The sequence below is a fragment of the Canis lupus genome, chromosome 10 (genome assembly GCF_048164855.1).
Source record: "Canis lupus baileyi chromosome 10, mCanLup2.hap1, whole genome shotgun sequence".
Lineage (NCBI taxonomy): Eukaryota > Metazoa > Chordata > Mammalia > Carnivora > Canidae > Canis > Canis lupus.
Genome location: NC_132847.1, coordinates 52,583,142 through 52,600,572, shown reverse-complemented (window position 1 = coordinate 52,600,572; position 17,431 = coordinate 52,583,142). Strand labels below are relative to the sequence as shown.

The window sequence follows — 17,431 nt, the reverse complement described above, 5'->3', positions numbered from 1 at the left end:
TGTGACTATCATAAAAAATAAAAATAAATAAATAAAATAAAATAATTCAGATTATAAAAAAAAAACTTTTCCTATATGCAGAAAATATTTCATTGGCATGCATGCTACAGTGTCATCAAAATATACATAAATCACAATGCAGTCACACTTCTAAAACCAAGAAGCAAGAGTCTTTGCAGTCTCAACCTTCACACACAGGCACATAATCAAAAATGTATTTTTCTAAGTCTCTGCTGGGAAAAAAAGCAGTATTTAAGCACCCAGCAGAGCTGCAACAGACAGGTGCAGAAAATGAACATTTTCATCTATGTGTCTCTAGTATTTATTAATATTGTGGGATAGCAGCTGTTTGAAAAAGTGGCTGTTTCTGAGAGGTAAATGGTTTGGGAGAAGCTGCTTGAGCTTCTGATTTAAAAAGTAATTTTGCAAATAACCCCCAGAAGAAGCTAACATCAGAAATGTTTTAAGAAATTTCACCAACTTTAAATGGATTCTTTTTTTTTTTTAAAGATTTTATTTATTTATTCATGAGAGACACAGAGAGAGAGGCAGAGACACAGGCAGAGGAAGAAGCAGACTCCACGCAGGGAGCCCAATGTGGGACTCAATCCGGGGTCTCCAGGATCATGCCCTGAACCAAAGGGGATGCTTAACCACTGACCACCCGGGCATCCCAATAAATAAAAATCTTAAAAAAAAGAAAAATATATTTGCAAGTGGTGTATCTGGTAAGGAGCTTACACCTAAAATACATAAAGAACTCCACAATTCAATAATAAAACGACAATCCAGGGACCCTTGGGTGTCTCAGCAGTTGAGCATCTGCCTTCAGCTTGGGGCATGATCCCAGGGTCCCAGGATCGATCAGGCTTCCTGCATGGAGCCTGCTTCTCCCTTTACCTATGTCTCTGCCTCCCTCTGTCTCATGAATGAATAAATAAAATCTTTAAAAATAAAAAATAAATTAAAAATAAAAAGAAATAAATGACAATCCAACTAAAAATGGGCAAAAGAATACGAAGAGTAAATTCTTCAAAGAAGACATACAAATAACCAAGAAGTACATGAGATGATGTTCAACATCATTCTTCATTAGTCAGGAAAATGCAAATAAAAAAATTCCCCTCTTGGGACGCCTGGGTGGCTCAGCGGTTGAGTGCCTGCCTTTGGCACAAGGCATGATCCCGGAGTCCCGGGATCGAGTCCCACATCAGGCTTCCTACATGGAGCCTGCTTCTCCTAATGTCTCTGCCTCTGCCTCTCTCTCTCTCTGTCTCTGTCTCATGAATAAATAAATAATCTTTAAAAAAAGAAATTCCCCTCTCTATCCCCCATGTTAAAGCATGCATGTCTGCAACAAAGCAAAATGTCTATTTAAAAAAAAGTGAGTGAAGGAGCACCCAGGTGGCTCAGTTTGTTGGGCATCTGCCTTCAGCTCAGGTCATGATCTCGGAGACCAAGCCCCACAATGGGCTTCCTGCTCAGCAGGAGTCTGCTTCTCCCTCTCTCTCTCTGCCGCTCCCCATCACTTGGGCTCTCTCTCGCTCTACTAATAAATATATTAAAATTTTTAAAAAGTGGAAATTAAAATACAGTACCCCTATTACTAAATAAAAGGATGGAAATTCTTTAAAAATATGCCTCAAAAGAGCTGATAAAATATAGATTTTCTATAAGGCTTCTTTATTTTTTTTTAAGATTTTACTTATTTATTCATGAGACACACAGAGAGAAAGGCAGAGACATAGGTAGAGGGAGAAACAGGCTCCCAATGGGGAGCCCAATGTGGGACTTGATCCCGATCCTGGGACTCCAGGATCACGACCTGAGCCAAGGGCAGACTCTCAACTGCTGAGCCACCCAGGCATCCCTAGAGGGTTTCTTTAAATATTAAAAATAGTTCAATGAATGCAACTCTTATGTTTCCCACAAACCTTATGAATGTAAGATACTCATATTTGGTCACTTATAGTAAAGATTTTTCTAAGGTCTGCTATGCCGTAAAACTTCCCTGTCTCTCAAGGACCAAGAGCACTGTAACAGCTACTTAGGGTCAATTTTTTTTCCTGGAACATTGGAAAAGAAATCAAGTGAGATAGAGATAGATAGAAAGATAGATAAATAGAAAGTATTTCCTTATAAACTTCCTATATTTTATTTAATTATACCCATTTCCTATAACATCTTCCTGTAGTCTAAATGTTCAATTATGGGGAAATGATTAAATAAATTATGGAAATTCAAAAGATAAGTTGTAATGCAATTAAGAATGTTCATTAAAAACATAATGGAGAAATAAGTATACAGCTTTTTTTTTTTAATTTTTTTTTTAATTTTTTTTTTTTATTATGATAGTCACAGAGAGAGAGAGAGACGTAGAGACATAAGCAGAGGGAGAAGCAGGCTCCATGCACCGGGAGCCCGATGTGGGATTCGATCCCGGGTCTCCAGGATCGCGCCCTGGGCCAAAGGCAGGCGCCAAACCGCTGCGCCACCCAGGGATCCCCAGTATACAGCTTTTTAAAAAGATTTGAGAGAGGGAGAGAGAGAGAGGGTGCATGCATGCACGCGCATAAGGGGTTAGGGGCAGAGGAAGAGAGAGAATCCCAAGAAGACTCCTTGCTGAGTGCAGAGCCCAACATGAACTTGATCTCATGACCCTGAGATCATGACCTGAGCCAAAACCAAGAGTCAGACACAAACAAATGAGCCACCCAGGCACCCCAAGTACAAGTTTTAAAATGTTTTTACAAGGGGTGTCTAGGGATCACTGGGTGGCGCAGCGGTTTGGCGCCTGCCTTTGGCCCAGGGCGCGATCCTGGAGACCCGGGATCGAGTCCCACGTCGGGCTCCCGGTGCGTGGAGCCTGCTTCTCCCTCTGCCTATGTCTCTGCCTCTCTCTCTCTGTGTGTGACTATCATAAATAAATAAAAATTAAAAAAAAAAAAACAAGGGGTGTCTGGGTGGCTCAATCAGTTAAGCAACTGCCTTCAGCTCAGGTCATGATTCCAGAGTTCTGGGATTAAGCCCCACAACTGGGCTCCTTGCTCAGCAGGGAGCCTGCTTCTCCCTCTCCCACTCCCCCTGCTTATGCTTTCTCTCTCTCTCTAATAAGTAAATAAAATCTTCAAAAAAAGCTTTTACAAGTTGGACTGAGTTACTTAACTATGTAAAAAATGTACACACACACACACACAAAAAAAAAGACTGAAAAAAATACATTTGCCCCCAAAGTAAAACTTTAAGTACTTCAGAGGGAAAAAAATTCTAAGTAATCAAAAATTTCCATTAAAATAAATATAGGGGATCCCTGGGTGGCTCAGCAGTTTAGCACCTGCCTTCAGCCCAGGGCGTGATCCTGGAGACCTGGGATAGAGTTCCATGTCAGGCTCCCTGCATGCATGGAGCCTGCTTCTCCCTTTGCCTGTGTCTCTGCCTCTATCATAAATAAATAAAATCTTAAAAAAATAAAATAAATAAAATAAAATATAAATGAATATATTAAAGGAAAAGTATCAAATAGAAATAAAAATAGAACACCTTTTTTTGCACACATCTGTAACTCAAACTTTTACACTAATAAAATGTAGACCTCCCTGAAGCACCAAGGAACTACAGCAATGTTCTATTTTGCCAGTTCAGTGCCACTTCATACAAATGCTATAAAAGAACCCCCCCCCCAAAAAAGAAAGAAAACCCTATAACTTAAATCACTACTTAAAGACATCCAAGAACAAAAAGAGATGGGAAAATAAGTAATAAGAACAGAACTGCAGGGACAGGAAGAGCTAGGGTGAAAGAAACAGAGGAGATGGGATAAGGAATGGAAAAAGGGCAAGGTGAAGAGGATGGGGTAGCAGACCAAGAGAATGCCAAGATGTAGGCCCTTTCAGGATGCCTGGGTGGCTCAGGGGTTTAGCGTGCCTGCCTTCTGCCCAGGGTGTGATCCTGGAATACTGGTATCCAGTCCCACATCGGGCTCCCTGCATGGAGCCTGCTTCTCCCTCTGCCTGTGTCTCTGTCTCTCTCTTTGTCTCATGAATAAATAAATAAGTCTTAAAAAAAAAAAAAAAAAAAAGACGTAGGCCCTTTCACAAGGGGAAGAGAAAGCCCAAGACAATTATATTGATGTTCTCATTTTCTTTCTTGTATCATTAAATTCCTATTACATGAAATTACATTCTTACAAAAGTTTCCTAATACACAGCAATTTAATATCTCAGTAAGCTATCATAGTCACACATTATACTGCAACAAGAGCTGCAATCAGGAATTTCCCAAGACACAAATGAATCCAGGAAATTCTTTTACAGAAAAGATGGCTCAGAGAATCATCAAATTTCAAGTCTAAAAACAAAGAACACCCATACAACTGGCATTCATACCAACATGTATATGACAAAAATCACACATGTAGCAGCTATTAGTATGTCAATACTATACCATATTCATCAGAAAAAGCTTTATTGGAACGCCTGGGTGGCTCAGCAGTTGAGCATCTGCTTTCGGCTCAGGACGTGATCCCGGAACTCGGAATTGAGTCCCACATCGCGCTCCCTGTGAAGAGCCTGCTTCTCCCTTTGCCTACGTCTCTGCCTTTTCTCTGGGTCTCTCATGAATAAATAAAATCTTAAAAAAAAAAAAAAAAAAAAAGAAAGAAAGAAAAAGCTTTATTTTCTCACAGATCTCAGAGAAGAGATTTTGGAGCCTCAGTTCCTTCAACAGTAAAAAAAAAAAGGGGGGGGGGGATAGTAGACTGAATTATCAGCCAACTCTAAACAGTAGAATAAAGAAAAGCAACATATTAATGTTTCCAAATTAACTATTCAATATTCAGAATAAGTGATAGCATCATTTACCATACACTGTAACTTTTTTTTTTTTTGTAAGATGTTATCATTTGAGAGACAGACAGCATGAGCAGGGGGAGAAGCAGGAGAGAGACAAGCATACTCTCCCAGCAAGTAGTGAGCACAGAACCTGACACAGGGCTCAATACCAGAACCCTGAGACCATGACCTAAACTGAAGTCAGATACTTAACCGACCAAGCCACCCAGATGCCCCCATAGTAACTTTTAAAAGATGTCCTTTACTGACAAAATAAAAAGCTGGCAACCATGTTAATCTTACCCTCATTTTTATTTTAATTTGTATTCATGAGAGAGGCAGAAACACAGGCAGAGGGACACAGGCAGAGGCTCCTGCAGGGAGACTGATGCCAGACTGGATCCGGCAGATGCTCAACCACTGAGCCCCAATCCTACACCCATTTTACTTTTTTAAAGATTTTATTTATTTATTCATGAGAGACAGAGAGAGGCAGAGACATAGGCAGAGGGAGAAGCAGGGTCTACACAGGAAGCCCGAAGTGGGACTCAATCCTGGGTCTCTAGGATCACGCCCTGGGCTGAAGGCAGATGCCAAACCACAGAACCACTCAGGCATCCCCTATCTCCATTATAAATTCTAGTGAAACTCGAAGTCTGGAAACCATTTTCTGATATCACATATAAAATAATAACCTCAAATGAGTATGATTATTTTAAAAATTTATATAGATATATAAATATGTGTATATAAACACAGATATCTTTGCATACTGCACGAGACACAGCAAGAGCTCAACAAAGGTTGGTAAAAATATAACTCAGAAGAGAGTAAACCATTTGCCAAGTACTCTATCTACCAGTAACTACACAAATGTAGATTTTTATTTGAATGTTTAGACTTATTCTGAGTAAAGAATATGGCTGTGAACATTGAACTGAGTTTGAGACCTTACTTTCAGTTTCAAGTCTGAGAAATTAGCCAGAGATACTATTTTCAGCATCTATCACTGTCCACAAGCTCTGTGTTTGCAAAACTAAGCCCCCTTATTAATGGCTGCTGCACATCAGCATATTTGGCTGAAGATGGAAGGTCAACAACAGAGGTCAACAGTACACAGATTCATACTAAGGAGCATTTCAGTAACCTTACTAAGCTTTTCCTTATGCATTAATTTTTCTTTCAGATCAGCTGGAATACTGCTTATTCACTCAGATTTGTCCTGAGCACTACTGTTTACAGAGAGCAAAAATGGAAAATTTAAATCTGAGTCACCTGCAGAAACAATGGGCCCTGAGATTTTGGAAAAGAGGGGAGTAGGTCTGTGTGAATATGGAAACAAATAAAGGTAAGACAGAGTCTTATAAAGTGGTTATATTTGGATGATGAGTTTACAACATGGGGCTTCTGTTTTCTTTCTTTTGTGCTATTATTTGCTTTCCAAGTTTTCTATATTGGGCACATATCTATAGACTGACACACTTTATAATTAGGAAAAAAAAAATCTAGGCAGCAACAAAGGGAAACAATACTCCCAGATACCTGTAAGGGGACTAAACAGAAACAACACAGTATATAGTATATAACTAATGAAAGACTGTGATCTCAGAGACAGAAAATATAATAAAAATAAATAAATCAGTAGTTTCTAAAACCAGTAAGAATATCATGCACCTAGTCTTCGGTTAATAACAGCTGTTTTACATTATTGATGATAAAGGATGCAATCCATGATGAAAAGCTAACATTATGAATTGCCCCAAGTAACACTGCATCACCAGTCATAAAACAAAAACTATAGGAAACAGAAAAACTAGGTAGAAATACATAATTAATAAGACAGATATAGGGGATCCCTGGGTGGCTCAGTGGTTTAGCACCTGCCTCCAACCCAGGGCATGATCCTCGAGTCCTGGGATCGAGTCCCACATCAGGCTCCCTGCATGGAGCCTGCTTCTCCCTCCGCCTGTGTCTCTGCCCCTCTCTCTCTGTGTGTCTCTCATGAATAAATAAATTTTTAAAAAATAATAAGACAGATATAATCTGTATTATATCAAAAGCACCCTGAAAGCAGAATATACCCAAAGTACCCAAAGAACGCTTTACAAAAACGTAAGGAAATATTAGGCCACAAAGAAAATTCCAATAAATATTCAAAATCAGAAATAGCACAGCCAAGGTGCCTCAGTGGCTCAGTTGGGGTGTCTGCCTTCCACTCAGGTCATGATCCCAGGGTCCTTGGATCCAGCCCCACATCGGGCTCCTTGCTTGGCAGGGAGCCTGCTTCTTCCTCTTCTGCTTGTGCTATCTCAATCATTATCTTTGTCTCCCTCTCTCAAATAAATAAAATCTTTTAAAAAGAGAACAAGAAAGACTGACACAGAACATCCAGTAACAGTCCAAAGGCAAAAAAATTAGAAATTAATTACATCAGGGGGCACCTGGGTGGCTCAGCAGTTGAGCATCTGCCTTATGCTCAGGTCATGATCCTGGGGTCCTGGGATTGAGTCCCGCATCAGGCTCCCCGCAGGGAGAATGAGTCTCCCTCTGCCTATGTATCTGCCTCTTTCTGTGTCTTTCGTGACTAAATAAATAAAATCTTAAAAAAAAAAAAAAATACAAAGGAATAAACTAAAGACCTACTAAAAGAAAAGAGGACTTATATAATTGGAAAAACAGATGATAAACCTTGGGTAGGACATGTAACATCATTAAGATCTATCCTCCAGGGCAGCCCCAGTGGCTCAGGGGTTTAGTGCCACCTTCGTCCTGGGGCCTGATCCAAAGATGAAAGAAAGAGAGAAAAGACAGAAAGACAGAAAGACAGAAAGACAGAAAGAAAGAAAGAAAGAAAGAAAGAAAGAAAGAAAGAAAAGAAAAGAAAGAAAGAAAGAAAAGAAAGAAAGAAAGAGTTAAGCAATGATTTTGTAGTTATTAAGTAGTTTGAAATCATAAAGCCTATGGGAGACTAACATAATGTAAGAACTGGAAAGTAATGACTAGTTATAATAGGGAGTCATAACAAAGCATCAGCCTAATTAGATATTTTTAATCAGTATCTTAACCAATTCATTTTTTATCCCTATCCCCTCTATCTTAACCAATTCATTAAAAATTATTGAAATTCTCAAATGAATTTTTAAAAAAATTTTAATGTAAAAAAAAAGTATGATGTCCCAAAAGGAAATATAGCCACAAACCTATTAATTTGACCTTTTTAAAAAGATTTTATTTATTTATTTGAGAGAGAAAAAACAAGCAGGGGAAAGGGCAGAAGGAGAGAGAGAAGCAGACTTCCCTGTTGAGCATGGAGCCTGACATGGGGCTTGATCCCAGGACCCTGGGATCATGACCTGAGCTGAAGGCAGATGCTTAACTGAGCCATCCAGGTGCCCCTGATCAATTTTGAATTATAAATTAGGCACAGTAAGAAATAAACAATAAAATAGAGCAATTACAACAACATACTATAATAAATTATGTGAATGTGGCCCCTAAATGTTTTACTGTACTATACTCCCCCTTCTTATTATCATGCAAGATGATAAAATGACTGTGTGATAAAGTGAGGTGAGTTACATAGGCATTGTGACGTACCATTAGGCTACTGCTGACCTTCGGATGATATACCAGAAGGAAGATCATCTGCTTCTGTGAAGTTTATACTGTTTGTTCCCTGGTACTACACAATGTTCCCTTTGGGGTATGAGTACTCAAATTTGGTGAACAAGGCTCTATTAGTTTTTTGTTTCCATGGGGAAAACCATTCAGATTTCACGTGACTCCAAAAGTCAGAATGATGTAATGTACTGAGTCTGAAGACTGCTGGAAGAACAGAAAAATTATGTGTGATTATTCCTCTCAGATATTTAGCTTCTTCATGTAAAAATACAAATTAACCAATTATATTGTATTGGCTACTTGTAGAGTGAAATAGGGTTATTAGTGTTAAATAGTAAGCATTTTCTTTTTTAAAAAGTGGGTGTGGACTGTGTGTATTTACTGAGTCATAGATTCAACAAGTGATTACATGTGTTTATGTGCTCTCAAAACTAAGAATATGAAGGAAGTCTTCTGGTATTTTTCTTACATGAGAACATAAAAGCCACAAGTCTACAGTTATAAAAGAATATATCCAGACCCTTAATTCTGAAAAAAGTTGTCAGAGATGATTTGTTCCAGGCTTCTCATTTTATAGAAGCAGTCCTGAATTTTTTTCCCCCCAAAGGTTTTGAAGGCTCTAAACCATCCCAAATTGATGGAAGAATTAAGGCTAGAACTCATATTTTTAACTGTCTAGGATGCTCTTTTCTCTCTTATAGACTCTTTTTTTAAGATTATATTTATTTGAGAGAGAGAGTGTGCACAGAGGGAGAAGCAGATTCCTCACTGAGCAGAAAGCCCAATGTGTGGCTCAATTCCAGGACGCTGAGATCATGACCTGAGCCAAAAGCAGACGCTTAACCAATTGAGCCACCCAGACGCCCCTCTCTTATATTCTGGCATAAACTATGATGTGATTTTTTAAAAAGCTGGGGAGGATATGACATTTTTGGTTCAGTTACTTCTTGAAATTACTGTTCCCCCAATGTTAATTCACAATTTAAAGAACTGAGGTGGGATGCCTGGGTGGTTCAGTGGTTGAGCGTCTGCCTTTGCCTTACGGTGTGATCCTGGACTACCAGGATGGAGTCTTGCATCGGGCTCCCTGCAGGGAGCCTGCTTCTCCCTCTGCCTATGTCTTTGCCTCTCTGTGTCTCTCATGAATAAATGAATAAAATCTTAAATAAAATAAAATAATAAAATAAAATTAAAAAAAAAAGCAAAACTGAGGGGAGCCTGAGTGGCTCAGTCAGTTAAGGGGTTGACTCAATTGATTTCAGCTGAGGCTCTATGCTGCCCACAGAGTCTGCTTAAGATTATCTATCTCCCTCTCTCTCTGTTCCTCCCTCCACTCTCATGTGTGCACTCTCCCCCTCTCTCTAAAATACAAATAAAATCTTTTTAAATATTGGGTAGCCTGGGTGGCTCAGCAGTTTAGCACCGCCTTCAGCCCGGGGCCTATTCCTGCAGACCCGGGATCGAGTCTTGCATCAGGCTCTCTGCAAGGAGCCTGCTTCTCCCTCTGCCTGTGTGTCTCTGCCTCTCTCTCTCTATGTGTCTCTCATGAATAAATGAAATATTTAAAAAATATATATTTTTAAATATTTAAAAATAAACAAAACTGATCATATGTTCATATGTACAGGAAAAAATATAGTACAGAACTTCCTCAACTTATGATGAAGTTACATCTCAATAAACCTACCATAAATTGAAAAAAATCTTTCTTTTTTAAATCTTATGTCAAAAACACATTTAATATACCTAAACTACTGAACACCATAGCTTAGCCTAGACTACCTTAAATGTGCTCAGAATACTTACATTAGCTTACATATGGGCAAAATAATATAACAAAGTCTATTTTATAATAAAGTGTTGAATATTTCATGTAATTTATTGAATACTATACTGAAAGTAAAAATCAGCTGTATAGGTACAAATTGGTTATAAGGTATCAGCTATTTACCCTCATGGTCACATGACTGAGAGCTTCCACTGGTTACTACTACTGCCCAGCATCATAAGAGTATCATATCACATACAGCTAGCCTGGGAAAAGATCAAAATTCAAAGTACAGTTTCTACTGAATGCATACTGCTTTCGTATCATAAAGTCAAAAAGTTATAAATTGAACTATTATAAGTATTGGATAATATAAGTATCATATTATCTGTATGTATACAGATACACAGGATTCACTACAATCCAAAGTTTCAGGCATCCACTGGGAGTCTTAGAATATAACCCTTGCAGATTAGGGAGGACTACTGAACACAAAAGAATCTTGCTTCTGTATTTTACAACTGAAAAACCCTAATATGAAAAAAAGGGGGGGGGCACACCTGGGTGGCTCAGTGGTTGAGCATCTGCCTTTGGCTCAGGGCATGATCCCAGAGTTCCGGGATCGAGTCCCATATCAGGCTTCCTGCATGGAGTCTGCTTCTCCCTCTGTCTGTGTCTCTGCCTCTCTCTCTCTATGTGTGTGTGTGTGTGTGTGTGTGTGTCTCATGAATAAATAAATAAAACCTTTTAAAAAGTTAAAAAAAGAAAAACCCTAATATGAAATAATTTATAATAAAAAGACACAAAAAGCACACAGATCTTTTAATTAATCTCAGTTGCTTTAGGTATCTATTAGGTAAGCATCTATCAAAATGAGTCAAAATTTACCTCTGATAACAAAACTCAAGGGTGCCTGGATGGCTCAATTGGTTCAGTTGTGTCTATCTTCAGCTCAGGTCATGATCCTGGGGTGCTGGGATCAAGCCCATGTTGAGCTCCCTACTCTGTGAGGAGACTGCTTCTCCCTCTCTCTCTGCCCATCCACCCCCCTCCTGCTCATGCTCACTCTCTCTCTCTCAAGCAATTAAATAAATCTTGGGGAAAAAATATATTCTTCTTACCAATAAAAAGATTAACAATATAAGAAATTACATTAAATGATACAATGGAATGAATCTAAAAAGGGTTATAATAAAGATTAATAATACGACAACAGTTACTCCCTAGGTTTACTAGCACCTCGTCACCTTCCTAAATCTTATTTTAATAAGAGTACTTCCACATTTCAATGGCTTATACTTACTCTAAGGAACAAAAAAAGGTGGTACCATAAGCCCATGACCTATAGTAAGAAATCCATACATCTTTATGCTGACATAATTATGAATCCTTGGCAATCAAAGAAAAGCCTCTATAAACACATAAGATTTAATTTCAACATACTAATATACTAAATCTTTCATAACTCTCCTGGAAAATAATCAAAACTCTACCATCCACCATAGAATAAGAAAATATTCCACTAAGTCTCTTCTCTCACCATCACATGAAGTTCAAAAAAGTTTTAAAAAGAATGAGGATACTAGTGTACAGTATTTTGGACTAAAAGAAAGAAAAAAAAATCACAGCACACTACAAAAACTTCAACATAGTAGACTATGTCTGTTTTATAAAACATAGATACTACCTTTTCACAACCATGTTGAACAAAGATACAAATCATACCAGGTCACTGGAACAAAGTTATTTAAAAATAATATATCCCCCCCAAAAAATAATATATCCCAGTGTCTAACTAGAATTACCAACTGGAATTACCATAAATATAATTTATTGGTTTGCTCCACCACAGAAGCAAAAACTTTTGTCAAAATGTTTAAGAAATTTCAAATATAAAAAGTTTAACACATGGAACATATATAATACAGAATTACTTCCAATATAAATATAAGTATAAATCTTATAATCTCTCATCTCCCAAAACAATTTTTTTTCCATTGAGGCATTTTATTTGCACGTATGAATTACATCCCTAGAAAAAGAATCCCAGGGATCCCTGGGTGGCGCAGCGGTTTGGCGCCTGCCTTTGGCCCAGGGCGCGATCCTGGAGACCCGGGATCGAATCCCACATCAGGCTCCCGGTGCATGGAGCCTGCTTCTCCCTCTGCCTATGTCTCTGCCTCTCTCTCTCTCTCTCTGTGACTATCATAAATAAATAAAAATTAAAATAAAAAAAAAATAAAAAAAAATAAAAAAAAAAAGAAAAAGAATCCCAGGATTTTCCCTCCTGTGTGTTTTCGTCTTGCTTCTTCGTGGTCCATGATGCCAGCTGAGGTTGTCAGTACAATGAAACCAAACTGGCGGTATGGGAGCAGGTTATTCTGCCATTCTTCTAGATCTTTTGGTTGTACATCAAATCTGGGGCTGATCACTCCACACTTGTTTAACCTGCCTGTGAGGTTCACAACAATTTTCCCAGCTCTGTGATCATCAATGATTTCAAATTCGCCAATGTAACCATACTTCATCATCACAGTGAGAAATCGGACGATGACTTTGGAGCATGGCCTGATAAGAACCTGGTGCTTGCCTCTCTTTTCAGCATTGTTGATGCTCTTGAGAGCATCTGCCAGGACGTTCATGCGCACCATTGTGGTGGCTCAGAGCGATGGCGGAAAGAGTCCCAAAACAATTTTATGAACTCTATAATACAATGCACAAATTACCCAACTATGCACAAGCAAATTAACTTACCTAATATGTTAAGTACTGTACAGTATTTTCAGGAAACTGAAATATTGGCACTGTAAGCAACACAGGCAGTTTGGAAACCTGTCTGTAGCACAACAAAGCCACAGCTGGCCAGCCCCACCTTAAAAATCAGGCCACTACTGACTTCAAATAACAAAGCATCAATTCTTTTCTAAATAATAAGTAAGAAGGGGTACCTGGGTGGCTCAGTTGGCTGGGGGTCTGGCTTTGGCTCATGATCTCAGGGGTCCTGGGATGGAGCCTCAGTCAGGCTCTGCACTCAGTTGGGGGACTGCTTGTCCCTGTGTCCCTCCCCAGACTCATACTCTCTCTCAAATGGATAAAATATTTAAAAATAATAATTAAAAAACAAGAGAGAAATAAAACCAAACAGTGATTTTTTTTAAGATTTTATTTATCTGAGAGCGAGAAAGAGAGCACCAGTGTGGGGAGGGGAAAGAGGGAGAAGAGGACTCCCTGCTGACCAGAGAGCCCAATGCAGGATTCGATCCTAGCACCCTGGGATCATGACCTGAGCTGAAGGCAGACATTTAACCAACTACCCAGGTACTCCAAAAGGTGATTGTTTAAAAAGGTTAATTACATTGATAAACCCCCTAGGCAAGGCTCACTAGAAGAAAAAAAAAAAAAAACCTATTGTTATCAGAAATGAAAGATAGTACAGATCTTACAAATATTAAAACAGTACCACATCAAAACAATTTTATAAAAACAAAAAACAATTTTATGCCAAGTCTGGCAATTTAGCTGAAATAAACCAATTTCCTTTTTTTTTTTTTTTTAAAGATTTTACTTATTTATTCATGAGAGATAGAAGTAGAGACTTAGGCAGAAGGAGGGATCCCTGGCGGTGCAGCGGTTTGGCGCCTGCCTTCGGCCCAGGGCGCGATCCTGGAGACCCAGGATCGAATCCCACGTCGGGCTCCTGGTGCATGGAGCCTGCTTCTCCCTCTGCCTGTGTCTCTGCCTCTCTCTCTCTCTCTCTCTCTCTCTCTCTCTGTGACTATCATAAATAAATTTTTTTTAAAAATTTAAAAAAAAAAAAAAAAAAAGACTTAGGCAGAAGGAGAAGCAGGCTCCCTGCAGGGAACCCTGATGTAGGACCCAATCCCAGGATCCCGGGACCATGACCAGAGCTGAAGGCAGACAGACACTCAACCACTGAGCCACCCAGGTGTCCCTCTTTTTTTTTTTTTTTTTTTTTTTTTTTTAAGTAACCAATTTCTAGGGGCACCTAGATGGCTCAGTAGGTTAAGTGTCCAACTCCTGATTTCGGCTCAGGTCATGGTCTCATGGTCATGAGATGAAGCCCCATGTGTGGCTCCACACTGAGCATGGAATCTGCTTAAGATTTTTTCTCTCGGGATCCCTGGGTGGCGCAGTGGTTTAGCGCCTGCCTTTGGCTCAGGGCGCGATCCTGGAGACCTGGGATCAAATCCCACGTCGGGCTCCCGGTGCATGGAGCCTGCTTCTCCCTCTGCCTATGTCTCTGCCTCTCTCTGTGTGTGTGTCTCTCATGAATGAATAAAATCTTAGGAAAAAAAAGAAAAAGAAAAAGGAAACTCAGGACCCAGACTGCTTTACTGGTGAAATCTTCGAAACACCTAAGGAAGAAACAACACTAATTCTATACAAACTCTTCCAGAATATTGAAGTGGAGGGAATACTTCCCAACTCATTCTATAGAAACATTAAAGAAACATTACCTTGATACCAAAACAGCCAAAGATATTACAAGAAAATTACAGAATATCCCTCATGAACATAAATGCAGAAATTCAACAAAATTTAAGCAACTCAAACCCAACAATATGTAAAAAGTATAATATATCATGATGAAGTGCGGTTTTTCCGAGAAACACAAGATTGGTTAAATATATCTTTTTTTATTTATTCATGATAGACAGAGAGAAGCAGAGACACAGGCAGAGGGAGAAGCAGGCTCCATGCCGGGAGCCTGACGCAGGACTCGATCCCGGGTCTCCAGGATGGCGCCCTGGGCCAAAGGCAGGTGCCAAACCGCTGGGCCACCCAGGGATCCCTGGCTAAATATATCTTAAAAAAAAAAAAAAAAAAAAAAAGCAATGTAATCCACCATATTAACAAACAAAAGAGAAAAATTTTTTAATTTTTTTTCAAAAGAGAAAAATTATACGATCTCAATGAACACACAAAGAACAAAACTAACAAAATCTAATACCCATTCCCAAAAAAAGTCTCAGCAAGCTAAGAATAGAAGGAAACTTCCTCAATCGATAAAGGCCATCTATTAAAAAAAAAAACCTACAGTTCACATCATACCTAATGTTAAAAGACATGGGATCCCTGGGTGGCGCAGCGGTTTAGCGCCTGCCTTTGGCCCAGGGCGCGATCCTGGAGACCCAGGATCAAATCCCACATCGGGCTCCCGGTGCATGGAGCCTGCTTCTCCCTCTGCCTGTGTCTCTGCCTCTCTCTCTCTCTCTGTGTGTGACTATCATAAATAAATAAAAATTAAAAAAAAAAAAAGACATTCTACTTAAGTTCAGGAATAAGGCAAGGGTGTCCACTTTTATCACATTTATTCAACATTGTATTAGAGGTTCTAGCCAGTGTAGTAAGAAAATTAAGTAAAAGGCATCCAGTTGGGAAAAAAACATGTACAACCTGTCTGTATTCATAGACAACATGGTCTATAGAAAATCTGGTGGAGTCTATAAAAAAAGTACAAGACTAATACAATAGTTGAGCAAGGTTGGAGGCTATAAGATCAACACAGAATAATCAATTGCATTTTTATATACTAGCAGTGAACATTCAGAAATTAAAATTTTAGGGGTGCCTGGGCAGCTCAGTTGGTTAAGCACTGACTCTTAATTCTGGCTCAGGTCATGATCTCAGAGTTGTGAGATCAAGCCCAACGTTGGGCTCCACCCTGGGCATGAAGCTGCTTAAGATTCCCTCTCTCTCTGTCTACGGCCATACCACCCTGAACGCGCCCGATCTCGTCTGATCTCGGAAGCTAAGCAGGGTCGGGCCTGGTTAGTACTTGGATGGGAAGATTCCCTCTCTCCCTCTCCCTCTGCCCCTCTTCCTATTCACAAGCACACAGCCTCTCTTAAAAAAAAAAAAAAAAAAAAAAGAGAGAGAGAGAGAGAGAGAGAGAAATTAAATATTTAAAAACCACCATTTACAAAAGTACCAAGAAGTATGAAACAGTCAGGAATATATCTGACAAAAAATGTACAAGACCTGCACAATAAAAATTACAAAACCCTGCTGAGAGAAATATGAGACCACCTTAGTCTGTTGGGGCTGCTACAACAAAATACTGCAGACTTAAATGGCTTATCAACCGTAGAAATGTATTTCTCACAGTTCTGGAAGGTAGGGAAGTCCAAGATCAAGGAACCAGCAGATATGGCATCCAATTAGAGCCTGCTTCCTGGCTCACTGACAGCTGTCTTTTCGCTATAACCTCACACGGCCGTAAAAAGGGACAAGGGAGTTCTCTGAGGCCTCTTTCATAAGGACATTAATCCTAGTCATAATGGTTCCTCCTTCATAACCTAATTACCTTCCAAAGGCCTGACCTTCAAATCCTATCACACTGGAGATAGATTTCAACATATGAATTTGGGAGATACATAAACTTTCAGTCTACAGCAAAGACCAAAATAAATGGAGAGAGAAACCATGTTCATAAATTTTAACACCCAATACTGTTAATATTATCAATTCTCCCCAATTTAACCTACTGATTCAATATAATCCCAAACAAAATACTAGCAGGGTTTTTGTAGATATTTTGAAAACCTAATTGTAAAATTCATACACAAATGAAAAGGACCTAAACAGCCAAAACAACTTTGAAAAACTTTCTGATTTCTAAATTTATTATACAACTACAGTAGTCAAGAAGTGTGATGTTGGCATAAAGACAAATAGATCATGACGCCTGGGTGGCTCAGCGGTTGAGCATCTACCTTTGGCTCAGAGCATGATCCCAGAGTCCGGGGATGGAGTCCCACTTCAGGCTCCTTGAGTAGAGCCTGCTTCTCCCTCTGCCCGTGTCTCTGCCTCTCCCTCTCTGTATCTCATGAATAAATCGATAAAATTAAAAAAAAAAAAGACTTTATTAATTTATTCATGAGAAACACAAAGAGAGAGGCAGAGACACAGGCAAAGGGAGAACCAGGCTCCCTATGGGGAGCCTGATGTGGGGACTCCATCCCAGGACCCCAGGTTCATACTTTGAGCCAATAGTAGATGCTCAACCACTGAGCCACCCAGGCACTCCAATAATGGATATTTCGAATGGTGGGTGGGTTACAAGCAATTTTTACTTTTCCTTTTTACGTATCTCCACATCCTGAGTTTTCAAAGTAAACTATATATTACATATTCCAAACAATAAAATTTAACTTTTTAGATTCCTAAATGATTACAAGTTGAAACAAAT

General features: G+C 39.2%; 2 protein-coding genes across 5 annotated transcripts in view; both read right to left on the bottom strand.

Annotated features, from left to right (window-relative positions):
- The window catches only part of UBAP1 (ubiquitin associated protein 1), an 84,967-nt gene that overhangs the window by 28,991 nt on the left and 38,545 nt on the right, over positions 1–17,431 (bottom strand). The window lies entirely within an intron of this gene.
- Positions 12,418–13,567, bottom strand: LOC140641602 (small ribosomal subunit protein uS8-like). Its single transcript, XM_072841707.1, has one exon. It carries the CDS (start codon positions 12,867–12,869, stop codon positions 12,441–12,443), a length of 429 nt encoding a protein of 142 aa, XP_072697808.1. The 5' UTR covers positions 12,870–13,567; the 3' UTR covers positions 12,418–12,440.